The following is a 14,773-nucleotide window of genomic DNA, read 5'->3' on the forward strand; positions in this document are numbered from 1 at the left end:
ACTGTAGCCGGACTAGATCAGAATGCAGATGAAAAGAATATCATAACTAAATAGAATAACAGGCAGAAATAGATGCCGTCATGCGTTAATTTTGCTTATTTAGGAAAAGAAAGTCGATGACACCATACATCATGTTAAAAATGTAACAAAATTAGAGAAATTTAACTGAACTATATTTCAAAATTGATGATGTGACGTCATGATGTGATGACGTCACAAAGGAGAATGCACGACGTTACGCGGCAAAATCAGTAAAAAATACTTTAAATCGCTTAAAAAGCATGAAATAAAAAGAAAATTTATTTGTTTTACATAATATATAAGATTGAAATATATTTCATACGTGAACACCAGCTATTATATTTTCACTCGTGGCTACGCCACTCGTGAAAATATTGCATCTGGTGTTCACTCAGTGAAATTATATTTCTATCTTACATGCAAAACAAACAAATATCCTCTATATATTGAATCAGTGTGAACAAGAGTAAGGGCTAAAACAACATTTTTGGGGAAGGGGCCTTGGCCTTTTTCTTGGGGAAAATATGCATGATTTTGGCATACTTTGGGAAAAGGGGTCTCAAATTTAACACAAACTTTTAACAAGTTCTTCAAAATAGAAAAGCAAAAAGCACTGGGAAATACTGATAAGGCAGTAAAAGACCTTCATTCAACACCATCATTTAATTTTGTTCTAAATTCTATGGGAAATTTCAAAGACTGGGGAATTTTTAGGACCAAACTGGGGGAAAAAAGAGGCTAGTTTGGTTGGGGAAGCAGCCTATATTCAGTCTCTACAAAGAAGGGTTTTTTGGCCCTGAGAGTACTACTATATATATATATATATATATATAACAATATTTTTACTAACATAGAAATTATTTCCCATTTTAAGATAATTGAGCAGAGTTTCCAGGGATGTATTAGAGATATACAGATCATGCAGCAGAAGTATCCAATGGAGATTTGGAAGACTTTGGACTGGAACAATGCTATACATAATGAGCTTGCTTTCCTCAACTGGGAAGGTTGCCCTATCAACTTAGATAAAGGAATTCATTTCATGGGCCAAGGTAAAATTTTGATATATGCATAATGTGTACACAATTTTCAAAATGAACAACATTTAAACTTGAGTTCACAAGTGGAATAATAGTTATTTCTATTGAATTGAGTGTTTGCCTAGTTCTGAGGAAGCTATCTAGCTATCTTACTGAAGGTCAATTGTTCTAATGGGGTGCCTGAATAATTCTCGGAGGGGGACTTGAGTGAATCGGGAAAGTCTCCATATGACTTTAACAGTGTATAAAACTGTGTTGACATGACTTAAAACTAACTTATGGTCAATCAAGATGTTTGGTCTTCTATCCTATATATTGTAACTTTAATAGTTGACAGAGATTTGATTGTTGTTATTGTCATATGAGATAGTACTGTTTTCACTTAAATTTCAGGCTATGCCAGACTTCCTGCCAACAATAAACTACAGTTAAATGACGAGAAGAGGATAATGTTTGGATTTAGAACCCAGATGCATACTGGGATTATTTTCTTCTCATATGGTGGAATTGGAATTTACTACTTCTGTGCAATAATCAATGGAGCAGTCCATTTTGAGTTTGCAAACAGACTTCTTGCAGGGTCAGTCACATTCAGTAGACAGGGGGTGAATTTCTGTGACAGCCGATGGTACATAATCACGTTGGAGAAACGTGGGCAACAGGCTGTTATTACTGTGGAAGGTATCGGGACAGAGTCTTCTGGAGATCCAAACGTGGAGCTGACGGTGTTGACCTCGTCTGAGTTTTATGTGGGAGGCGTACCAGTTGACTCGGAAGCACATCACTATATTGTGAATAATAAACTTGCTTTACCTGTAGCAGGTTAGTTACATTAGTATTTCATTTATAACAAACTTAGTAAGCCTTAGACTTGTAGATTCCAGGTCACAGGTCATACCCATGCAGCCTGATCAAGTTCTGTATTGTTGTCTGCTCAATTCTATTACTTTGATATTGGAATCCCTCTTACTAACAATGGACTGTTCCAAAACCAAAGAAGGACAAGTCCATTATACAAAAACAGCAGGCTGATAGCTTGTTATACATTTGTTATGATGTCTGATGTTGCCTAATCTGCAAAAATTACAGTGATTGTGCCTTAAATGTTATTTATTATGTCAAACAATTTGGTTTATTTATGTACAAGGTGAATTGAGAAATCATGTTGTTACTTCATTACATTAAATATCATACTTATTTTAGTTTGTACAAGTGTAAATACTTTCTGAACATGTGAACACAATACAATACAATGTACGATGATCATAGCATATGCAGGCATAAGATAACAATATTCCACCCATCAATTATCACCATTCGACTCAATCCAAATGGTGATCTTAATTGAGGATTATTATGGTGAACCTCATCTTTTTGATGGATTTAAAATAATGCTTCTCGGACAAACATATGATAACACCCAAGTATGCCAAACTATTTTTGTTTAAACTTCTAAAATGTTGATATATTTTATATTATATATTTTCATACAGCATTTGGGGGCTGTATTAAAGACCTAACATTCGATAATTTTGGACCAAAGACTGATGACGACTATACACCAAATTTTCTCTCTGAGATTATCGAGGTCGCCAATGTCAACATGGATGGTTGCACGCCATATCACATGCATGCTGACCAATGTAAAGATGATCTTATCACAGATGTGTACAATGGTACAGACCTAGAGGCTTATGATGTTGGCCTGCATTCGTACACTGATTATTTATACAGAGTACTGGCGACTAATGAGGCAGGCTCAGGAAAAAGCAATTGGGGATATGGCCGAACAAAAGAGGGATGTAAGTCTATAACTGTGGTTCAATATTATCAGTTTACTTTCTGTGACTATTTTTCAGAGGCTAGGAAAAAAGCTTAGTAAGCAGATTAAAAAAAATATATCTTTGTGTATTATGAAGATTGTTGTGTGTTTTTAAAACGTATTTGATAAATAAATCATAAATTTACTTGATGTGGATGATAGATATCTGTATGAACAGAAGGCATTTCATTTATCTATGCTATCTTATTTTATCCAATTTCTCTTTTTGATGATCTGATATTAATTTAGTTAGCAGTAAGATGACAAAAATTAAAGACGACACAAAAAGCAGCTTTAATTTTTGTCATTTTAATCATTTAATGAAGAAACAAAAAGCGAGGACAAAATATGATAAAAGTTCATAAATGTATGATTGATATAATAATGTATACTCTTTATGCTCCCTCTTAAAGGGGTATATAAATCAGTTATCCACATGTCCCACAGTCTTGTTGTTCGTCAGTAAATGGTAAAAACACTGGAATGTGGAGCTGTGGACACATTTGAGCCACATCATGACAAAACCAACATAATGGGTTTGCGACCAGCATGGATCCAGACCAGCCTGCGCATCCGCACAGTCTGATCAGGATCCATGCTGTTCGCTATCAGTTTCCCTACTTGTTATAGGGTTTGTAAGCGAACAGCATGGATCCTGATCAGACTGCGCAGATGCGCAGGCTGGTCTGGATCCATGCTGGTCGCACACCCATTATGTTGGTTTTGTCAGGACGCGGTTCATTTCTTGTTTAATGTTGACTTATTGTTTTTACAGCACCTGTCGGCGTGACTGCACCATATGAGGTGTATCACTATAGTGGTTATCTGGTCAAGTTTAAGTGGCTAGCACCAGTGAGTACATCAGGTTTGATGACCAGGTTTGTCCTCCAGGCCTTCAACTTAAACAACGAGACCATACCCCCTGTAGAAGCAGTATTCACGAATACTTCAAAGAGAGAAGGTTTGCATATATTTCATTATTCTTCATATCATATTTTCCTTTGTATGACAGTCTAGAGCAATACCTTTAACACTTTAACCAAGCTAAATTTGTGTGATTTATAGACTTGTTTTGCCATGAAAAATGAATTGTCATTTTTAAATATGCGGAATTTTTCTTACAAGGTAATCATATAATAGAGCTTTGCCATACTTCACTGATGTAAAGGCTGAACTGGCTTTATACTGGTGGCATTTCAAACTCTTCTAAATATTGAAAAATAAGTAGTCAACTACAATTTTTTTAAAACTCCCTTTTATATACCAATGTTGCGGCTGATAAGCCTTCATCGGGGTACATAAATAAATAATAAACAAGAAAATTTATGTCAGCATTACATGACATCAATGGCAACAATGTCAAAATGTAACAAAGAACTTTCTTCTAAAAAGACAGCTCTCTGAGGGAAAAGTGAATTGAAACTCAGACATTTTAAACAAACAGGAGAACTGGATTTCAGTGCTTTCATGTCATTTTAGCTCAAAGCTTTCATTTTTTCTTTTCATTTTCTTTGTATAAAAGGGAGATAATCCGTATAATGTTTTCTGTACAATTTCTTCCCTTTATTTGTTTAAAAATCATATTTGCAGGGAATATGACAGGGACTATTCCATTTACAAGTTACAGTGTCAAGATGGTGGCTTGTACATCAGGGGGATGTTCTGTTAGTCCAGATGGTTTGCCGATTACAACAAATGAGGAAGGTAAAGATTAATATTTTCATATAGTGTATCTCATGTATCTTTTATGTTTATGTACTGAAATCAAGCAATTTATGTAATGATTTTTAGGAAATAGATATCAATTTTGGGTGCATTGTGGCAGAATAATGCATGGTTCTAGGAATATAATCACGAAGGCTGACAGGCCTGAGTGATTAATTACAAAGCATTTGAACGAAAAACCATGCATTATTATACTTTATCACACACCCGTGCCGATTTTGCGACTCCGTAAATATGGTATTGCACGGCCGTGCATATATTTTGATGTGACATCATTAGCGTTACACAAACATAGTGTAAAGACGCGCTAAATGTTAGCGTTATACTAAAGGCGCGTCAATGAAAAATGACTTTAATTTCACTTTAAAGGGTCTTTATTTTGGGTATGTGATAAATAGAATATTAAATTCATGTAAGTTCATTACTGAATTTATTGCACTCATTGAATTAAATAATATTATGCTTGCAAGAGGCTCGCATAATATAATTTTATTCAACTCATGCAATAAATTCAGTATTGAACTTACACTCATTCAATATCCTCTATATAATGCAAGAAGAATTAAGATCATTTTCCATTCTAATATGCTAATAAGAAAGAGAATTGATAAAAGTAGCATAGAAGACATTTTCTTGACATCATTTGGTTTATTGACATCATCATATATGACATCATATTAAATATAAGTGTTCCTGCTTTTTAATGCTGTGCATATATAGTGTAATAACGCACTTGATTGCCCTATCTGTTTGATAGTGATATGGTGTGAAGAGTGTTAGAATTTTATTTTTTGCAAAGTCCTATTTTGTTCCAGTGCTTAATTCATTTTGACAGTAAGTGGCCAAATGAGTCTTCAAGGATTTGTACTGTAGTAATTGGTTTTTCTACAATCATTTTTGCCAATTACTGTATCTTCAACCAAATTGTTACTATTATTTCCTTTACTCATAGTTTCCTTTACACTAGATAAACTTTTCTGTATTTAAATAGTGCCAGAGCGTGTCCCTGCCCCGAGTGGTAAGTCGGGGACCAGACACATTTACGTGACCTGGGACCCTCCTGCAGCCCCTAATGGTCTCCTGACTGGATATTTCCTGTATATGGATGGAAAATTGGTCTACACAGGGGCTTCCACTGCTTTCAATGTTACTGATGAACTAAGGGTATGTGCTTTCTATACTTAATTTTTTTCTAAACCCTTGTTGAATCACTGCCATATGTTATTATGCCCCCTTTTGAAAAAAAGGGGGTATATTGCTTTGCACTTGTCGGTCCGTCGGTCCGTCGGTCCGTCGGTCCGTCGGTCCGTAGACCAAATGGTTTCCGAGTGATAACTAAAGAACCCTTAGGCCTAGGAACTTCAAACTTGGTATGGTGATTGGTCATGACAAGTAGATGACCCCTATTGATTTTGGGGTCAAGGGGTCAAAGGTCAAGGTCACATTGACCTTGTAAGCAAAAACGGTTTCCGATCAATAACTAAAGAACCTTAAGGCCTAGGAACTTCAAACTTGGTATGGTGATTTGTCATGATCAGTAGATGACCCCTATTGATTTTGGGGTCAAGGGGTCAAAGGTCAAGGTCACATTGACCTTGTTAAGCAAAAACGGTTTCCGATCAATAACTAAAGAACCTTAAGGCCTAGGAACTTCAAACTTGGTATGGTGATTTGTCATGATCAGTAGATGACCCCTATTGATTTTGGGTCAAGGGTCAAAGGTCAAGGTCACATTGACCTTGTAAGCAAAAACGGGTTTCCGATCAATAACTAAAGAACCTTAAGGCCTAGGAACTTCAAACTTTGGTATGGTGATTTGTCATGATCAGTAGATGACCCCTATTGATTTTTGGGGTCAAGGGGTCAAAGGTCAAGGTCAACATTGACCTTGTAAGCAAAAACGGTTTCCGATCAATAAGTAAAGAACCCTTAGGCCTAGGAACTTCAAACTTGGTATGGTGATTGGTCATGATCAGTAGATGACCCCTAACGATTTTTGGGGTCAAGGGGTCAAAGGTCAAGGTCAATTGACCATTTGGGTAAAAACGGTTTCCGATCAATAACAAAAAGAAACCCTTAGGCCTAAGGAACTTCAACTTGGTATGGTGATGGTTATGACCAGCAGATGACCCCTATTGATTTTGGGGTTAAGTGGTCAAAGGTCCAAGGTCACATTGACCTTGTAGGTAAAACGGTTTTTCCGATCAATAACGAAAGAACCCTTAGGCCTAGGACTACAAACTTGATATGGTGATTGGTCATGATCAGTAGATGACCCCTATTGATTTTGGGTCAAGGGGTCAAAGGTCAAGGTCACATTGACCTTGTAAGCAAAAACGGTTTCCGATCAATAACGAAAGAACCCTTAGGCCTAGGGACTTCAAACTTGAATATGGTGATTGGTCATGATCAGTAGATGACCCCTATTGATTTTGGATTTTTAAGGGGTTAAAGGTCAAGGTCACATTGACCTTGTAGGTAAAAACGGTTTCCGATCAATAACTAAAGAACCTTAAGGCCTAGGAACTTCAAACTTGGTATGGTGATTTGTCATGATCAGTAGATGACCCCTTTTGATTTTGGGGTCAAGGGGTCAAAAGGTCAAGGTCACATTGACCTTGTAAGCAAAAACGGTTTCCGATCAATAAGTAAAGAACCCTTAGGCCTAGGAACTTCAAACTTGGTATGGTGATTGGTCCATGATCAGTAGATGACCCCTAACGATTTTGGGGTCAAGGGGTCAAAGGTCAAGGTCACATTGACCATTTGGGTAAAAACGGTTTCCGATCAATAACAAAAGAACCCTTAGGCCTAGGAACTTCAAACTTGGTATGGTGATTGGTTATGACCAACAGATGACCCCTATTGATTTTGGGGTTAAGTGGTCAAAGGTCAAGGTCACATTGACCTTGTAGGTAAAAATGGTTCCCCGATCAATAACGAAAGACCCTTAGGCCTAGGGACTTCAAACTTGAATATGGTGATTGGTCATGATCAGTAGATGACCCCTTATTGGAGTTTTGGTCAAGGGGTCAAAGGTCAAGGTCATGACCAGTAGATACTTGATAACCCTTATTCAATTGTTTGATCACTGGGTCAGAAGTCATGCATAATTACCTTATCACATGAATAATTGGCTGCTGATAGGGGGCATACATGTTTTACAAACATATCTTGTTCAAGTTGTATATGCTTTCTAGGACAAGGGTCAGTTTATTTGATTTCAAGATGCAATCATAATAATCATTTGTTCAGAAGTAGATCTTAAAGATAAAAACCATGACTTAGAATAACCTTAAGTTAATCATTTATATATTGATCACTGGGCAACACGAATGCTAAACATGGCATTGATTGCTGATGTATAGAGCTAAGCTACATGGGGCTTACAGGGGTTTGTTGGTTCTACTTGGGTGCCTACTTTTACTTCTTTTAATGCATAGAGAGGCATATAGAACAACATATAAATTGTCAGTATTTCTTAAAGCCCCAGTTTAAACATTAAATGAATACATAGAACTACTTTATACTTCTATATTAGAATTTCCATTCCAAAATTTGTATATAAATATTTATAACAACACCATAACTATGTATGACTAATATAAGATTTCACCATATGATTATGTGTTTTATTTGTTACAGGAGTACACCTCATATGTGTTCTATCTAAAGGCTTGTACCAAGGTCGGGTGTACCCAGGGACCATCGGCTACTCTAAGCACTGCTCAGCTAAGACCTAAATTTGTAGGTGCTCCAATATTGACTGCATTAGGTATATATTTTTGGAATATTTTTGTTCTTCTGTAAAACCAAGTGCTTGCAAAAAAAATGTGTGTAAAAAAAATATATTCCTCTCCATGATTTGTTAAAATTGAACCCTTTACAAGCTTAACCCCTAGCCTGCTTGCGGCTACAAAATCCACCCATGCTATCATTGCAGACTAAGATCAACAGGCACATTCATGCCACTTGATTATGGGGCACATCTGTGGCATCTGATCATGCTTTGCAGTGTTGGCTATTCATTCAGTACATATTTCAAAATTTCACCTATAAATGATAAATGGTCTTGTCCAGATAAAAAGATGGACAAGTCTATATAAGATATTTAACCTGGTAGGGACACATTTGTAATTTGTATGATGGGTAAGTCTTGTTTTGAGTTTTGAACTGCCCATTATTTATAAAAATGGAATTCAGTATCAAAATACATAACATTAGCTGTAATGTGTTATAATGTCTGGTAAGACGACATGGCATGGATGTAAATGCTTGCCTTACAGTACACTGGTAGCATAGACAAGTCATTTTAGGCATCCGTGGCTGAGTGGTTAAGGTAGTTGACTTCAAACCACTTTCCCCTCACAGCTGTGGGTTCAAATCCCAATAGGGAATTTGTATTTTTTCATGTGAGGAAGCTATCAAGCTAGTTTACAGAATGTCAGTGATTCTACTCAGGTGCCCGGTTGTGCCTGGATAAATGCACAGAAGGGCACCTGAGGTCTTCCTCCACCAGTAAAACCAGATTAAACAAACAAAGAAAAGACAATTCATTTAGCCCAATAAAATTCAAACCATTTTTATTTAGGACTTGTCCATTTTCCATTTAAAGAAATGTTCATTATCAATATTGGGGATATCAAGATGGAAATTTAAAGTTTGTTATAAAGCCTGGCCAGACTGCTTGGATGTGCAGAAAGGCCAGGCACTAAATTGGTGGCAAAGGCTAATAAGTTTTGGTTCCAGCTGGTTAAAGGGACTCCACTGAGGTTTAAAAGCCTAAAAACATAACATTTGAATTTCTTACATAAATGCGCTGGGGCACTTTAAACAGAAATATATGCAAAGATAGTTAAGAATATACTATGAAATAAATTGAAAATCATATTTTAATGATTTTCTTAGCTAGATTTGAGTGAAAAGCGTTTAAACGCTTTTCATTTTGGGTCATTTTTTTACAATTTGAATAATTATTCTGGAAAATCGAAGTGCGCGAATGATCTGAAATTTTGCACAAAGATTAGTGGTCTAAACCTACATCTAATGGTACATTTATATCTGGAAAAAATATTTTCAGTCCCATCATGTCAAAATACCTCAGTGGAGTCCTTTTAAAAGCTTTGTCATACTTTAACAATGTAAACATAAATTTGTATTATATATAGTCGAATGTTTTCTTGTAAAGACCAGTGAGGAAAGAAGTGATCTTTATTCTAAGGCATTTTATTAATACAGGTAAAATTTGCACATTATTGTTCAGACGGATATATAAAATACATGACTTGTTTTCTTTCCTCTAAATTTGGCTGTTGGGTCAGCACAACTTTAAAACAGAGTTTTTTAGTCATCATTCAATTAATGATTTATTACTCATTATGCTTTAGGTGTATTTGAAGGTAGGGGAGTTTGCTGTGACAAGTTTGCTTTTTTAAGATTTTGCATGAATCATTTTTAGATGTTATTAATGTTTTATAATTATTGGTAAATCTTTTTTAAAGACATGATTCTACAGCATAGTAAATAAATGATGTGAATGATAAAAAACAAAAACAAAAATATTCAATTATTTCATGCTTAATACATGTACTTAAAAACAAAACTTTATCAATATGTATATTTATGTTAAGAAAAGTGAAAATCTTTAGGAAATGTTTTAATAAAAAATCATTGCTAAAATCAGTCAATGTTACAGTAGGTAATTTGCGTTAAAAAATACTGAAATTTTATCTCTTTCTTTTGTGTGTGTGCTTTGTTACCGTATTTTGCTGTGATTGTAAAAAAAAAAAATATTGTCAATATTTTGATTCCTTTTTTACTCAAGCTAAAGTAACATTTTAACCCATTACCAAATATACACACCTTTTTCACCCCCTCCCCTTTTTGTTGTCCCAAATGGTAAAAACTGCCTTATTTAGGCCCCCAACACTTGTTTTTGTTTGTGAAATGTTGTTTAAAAAAGTGACCACTTTTTCGGTGCACCCCCTATCCAAAAGATACATCAAGGGTTTGCCAGAAGGGGGAAGTGCCCCCTTCTGTTTGGGGGTTTGAAGTGGGACAGCAGGCCCCTCGTGGCCAAGAAAATTTTGGACTTATTAGAGGCTAAAAATGACCCAAGGTCGAACATTTAAAGGTAACGTGTAACCAACGCTGATCCATTGAGAAGTTGCAGCACTTTGAAATCAATTTTGATGGAAAAAATCAATGCAAAGTAGTGATTTTTGGCAATTTTGAGATGTCCCCTCATTGCCAAGGTAACAGGAAATGTAAGACTGAGCATGTTGTTGCAAAAGTAATGGTCCAGTTAACATTTGTGCCAAGTTTGATTAGTATTGAAGCAATTTTATAGTTTTATAGCAATTTGAATTTGTTACGGGAGACTTTTCAATGAAAACAGTCATTTTTCACAAAATGCTCATGCAGTACATGTTATAGATTAATTTAATAAATAAAAAAAATGATAAAAAAATTAATTTAACGTTAAAAAAAATTAATTAATTTAACGTTTAAAAAGTTGGTATTAATGCTTAAGGTGATGTTTTTGTTGTGTTTGATTGTTTTGAATGATACATAGGTCATGCATAAATTAGCATTTTACTTTTCATTGTATTTGATAAGTGGTTGTCTGTGCTACATGTTTGTTTATTTCATTCCAGAAAAAAATTTTATGATCAGACAATTATTTATAGAAATTTCTAAGGGCCATATGAGTTACTGCTTATTTATGTGAGTAAGAATATAAAGATGTAAACAATCATGGAAAAATATAAAGTTATTTTGATTTTTACCCATATACTTACCATTTTCATTTTGATGGGGCATACTTTCACTTTAAGGAACCAGTTGATTCTTCTAGAATGAAGTTATTTTTGCCATCTTCAATGACAAAAAAAAATACCAATAGTCTTCTGGAGTAAGTCACATATGAGTTTCCTTTGGCAACTATAAATAAATGTATATTGCTCAATGTAAAACTCCTTGTATGACTTTAAATATACCTGCTAATAAAGTCAAATGAAGTATGGTAAGTCTGTTTATATCAGTTTAAATAGTATTTCGATTTATATGACCGCATCATGACAAAACCAACATAATGGGTTTGCGACCAGCATGGATCCAGACCAGCCTACGCGTCCGTGCAGTCTGATCAGGATCCATGCTGTTCGCTATCAGTTTCTCTACTTGTTATAGGGCTTGTAAGCGAACAGCATGGATCCTGATCAGACTGCGCGAATGCATTATGTTGGTTTTGTTGTGATGCGGCTCATATTATGTCTTTATCTAATCTGTTCCATCAGGTAGGTCAAGCGTTGAGGCACGTTGGGAGACACCAGATCAGTTGAACGGTGTACTAGAACGTTACCTGTTGTACAAGTCTACCGTAGAAGGCGAGCTTGGAACTGTTATATACAACAATACAGATTTATTCCTCGACTATGTGATACCCGACCTGACTGCTGGCAGTACTTACTATATCACACTCTCGGTTTGTATATAAATAATTAATCCTCTACTTGCTATTTTTCTAAAATAGACTCGTCCAGCTTCCATTTTTAGAACTGTCCATTATCAATTTCAGGGAGAACAAGATAAAAATTTGAAGTTAGTCAGATATCAGTATAAAGCCTGGTCAGATTGCATTGACATATTTGTTCTTTTATTTTATAGGCATGTACTGGTGGAGGGTGTACACTGAGTGAAGCGTCAGTTATAACAACTGCTGAAAGTTCCCCGTCCTTGATGCAGCCTCCTACAGTTACCTCCCCTAGTCCATCACAGCTTCATGTAGAGTGGGATGAACCAGGCTTACCAAATGGTAAAATTTTGTTTGTAAATTTTATTTTAAAAGTACATTATGTAATTTTCCATGTGTTTTTGGAATTTCCGACAATGTGTAACCATGTTTAATTACATTTTCAGTGTCCCCTACTTCATATCTACAAGTATTTAAGCTTGATTGTATAACAAGCTCTAACAATTAATATAAATCTCTCAAATTTCTTCCTGAAACTAACCATTACAAAGGGCAACCAGGGCAGAGGAGTGGTTAAGGTGGTTGACTTTAAACCACTTGCCCCACACTAGTGTGTTTTCAAGTCCTGACAAACTTTGTAATGGATTCTTTCATGTGAGAAAGATATCCAGTTACCTTACGGAACGCCATGATCTTAGCAGAGCTCAAACTTATGATTTCTTGGTTAAGAGACCAACTTTACCATAAGGCCACTGTTTTGTGGAAAACACATAATTTGATATCTCATACAAAATTCTTCATGTGACATAACTCTACTATACTTTCCTTCTCAATATTGTTAAATTGAAATATCTTTTGAAGATGTTGTCCTGATGATTTACATTTTTTTTGGCAAGACCAGAAACAACTGTACTTCCCGACCTTCTTGTCTTTACAAACTTTGAAATTATTGATTTACTTTTTATTTTCCATCAGGGCAGATAACTCAGTACCAGCTGTTTCACAATGAGATACCAAAGTACGTGGGACTAAACATGTTTTACGATGTGGGAGGTCTTGCCCCCTATAGTAAACATGTGTTCAGAGTGGTAGCATGCACCAAGGCTGGGTGTAGCTCAAGCAAACAGACCAAGGCTTACACTCAAGAGTCCAAGCCAGAAGGTTTCGTTACCATGGATTTGAGAGTAGATGATGCCAGGACGGTCAGCGTGAAGTGGACAGTGCCGGAGAAACCTCATGGAAACATGTTCTTTGATGTTTACTTTGACGGATTGTTTTATACAGATATTGGTAATTATGTTATAGCAAATACATATATCTTATATTTGCAGTCACATAGAATTTAAATAAAGATTTCATAAAAGATTTTAGATTAATTATGTAAAAAATATCAAGATGGAAGAAAAGGTAAGGTTTCAAGTTCTTAATATAGCAACTGTTTAGCATATTCTATTTATAAAGGTACATTGTATTGTTTGCTCATTTAATTTTTGATTCATTTACCAAATAGGAAGAAAATTAGGTTAATATACATTTGGAACTTTTGAATATTGAATTTGAAGTTTATTTATACTAAAATAATGTCTAAAACTTCTTGATTTTCCTGAAGATGGAATTGATTTACATGTTTTTGTGGTCGCCGGCAGTTATTTGCTGGGCACTAAGGACAAGTACAGAATCTTAGAGGAAATATCATGGGTCATTTTTCCCAAATAGCATTAAAAGCATTAAATTTTTAAAACAAAAATTTAGACTTTCCCTTTAGAGGAAATGCCAAAATTTTTTAAAACCATGCCCATTTTTTTTTCTCTTTAGAAAGCTTGGGATTTCAGCACTGGGGCAAAACAGACGTAAATTTGATCGGTCACAAAACTTTTGATGAATTTGGGTTTAAAATTACACCAGTGATTTCCCAATTTTCAAAAAACGGGCCAAAGGGGAATGCTTTAAAAAACATGGGGTTCCAAAACTTGGGAATGTCATGACTGCTGATATGCCACCAGGCTGTAAGTTTTCTTACATTATATTTATGTTTAACATTAAAATATGGGAATTTAGAAAGTAAAAATTGACTTTTTAAAAAAGGAGACTTGACTTTTGTTTGGGTATTTAAAAATAAAATATCAAAAAAACATTTTAAAAGAAGTTTTGAATTTTTGCTCAACATTTAAAATAAAGCTGTTTTCAGAAACTTTAGTTTGACATTGCAACAAAATAAGGAATAGTTTTAATAAAGTAATGAGAACATCATTCTTTACAGTATGGAAAAAAGATTTTTGATAGATCGTTTGATATACAGATATCTTATCTAACATTAGCCTTTGTTGTTAATATGAAAATTTTTTTTTTTGAGCATTGCATTTTTTTTTTTGATATATGTAAATTTTTCAACTCTTTAAGGGACATAACTATTTTCGAAATGTATTTTTATCATTGCAGCTCCAGATGGAGTTAAGTCCCCTGATCTTCTCTCACAGACACCTACTACAATTACAGCAACATGGAGCACTGTGGGAAGGGAGAATTCCCTAGATACTGCCAAATATGTCCTACAGTTCAGGGAGAAAATTGAAGGAGCTCTAGTTGAAGAGTAAGTTTATATTTTGAACAACTTCGTAAAAATTTGCACTAGTTTTGAGGTACAACTTGGAGTAAAAATAGTAATATAGAGTTTAAAGATATATGATATTT

At 35.0% G+C, this 14,773-nt stretch overlaps 1 protein-coding gene across 1 annotated transcript in view; it reads left to right on the top strand.

The window, feature by feature from the left end:
* The window catches only part of LOC132733845 (usherin-like), an 80,769-nt gene that overhangs the window by 38,618 nt on the left and 27,378 nt on the right, over positions 1-14,773 (top strand). The window contains exons 22-33 of the mRNA XM_060720564.1: positions 896-1,073; positions 1,455-1,883; positions 2,555-2,863; positions 3,659-3,844; positions 4,474-4,587; positions 5,600-5,772; positions 8,254-8,383; positions 11,907-12,094; positions 12,277-12,424; positions 13,058-13,372; positions 14,020-14,088; positions 14,522-14,672. Of these exons, the coding sequence (XP_060576547.1) occupies positions 896-1,073; positions 1,455-1,883; positions 2,555-2,863; positions 3,659-3,844; positions 4,474-4,587; positions 5,600-5,772; positions 8,254-8,383; positions 11,907-12,094; positions 12,277-12,424; positions 13,058-13,372; positions 14,020-14,088; positions 14,522-14,672 (2,390 nt within the window). The remainder of the gene's footprint in view (positions 1-895; positions 1,074-1,454; positions 1,884-2,554; positions 2,864-3,658; positions 3,845-4,473; positions 4,588-5,599; positions 5,773-8,253; positions 8,384-11,906; positions 12,095-12,276; positions 12,425-13,057; positions 13,373-14,019; positions 14,089-14,521; positions 14,673-14,773) is intronic.

The sequence above is a fragment of the Ruditapes philippinarum genome, unplaced genomic scaffold, assembly GCF_026571515.1.
Source record: "Ruditapes philippinarum isolate M1 unplaced genomic scaffold, ASM2657151v2 ctg1319_1_1_1_1, whole genome shotgun sequence".
In the NCBI taxonomy this organism is placed as follows: Eukaryota; Metazoa; Mollusca; class Bivalvia; order Venerida; family Veneridae; genus Ruditapes; species Ruditapes philippinarum.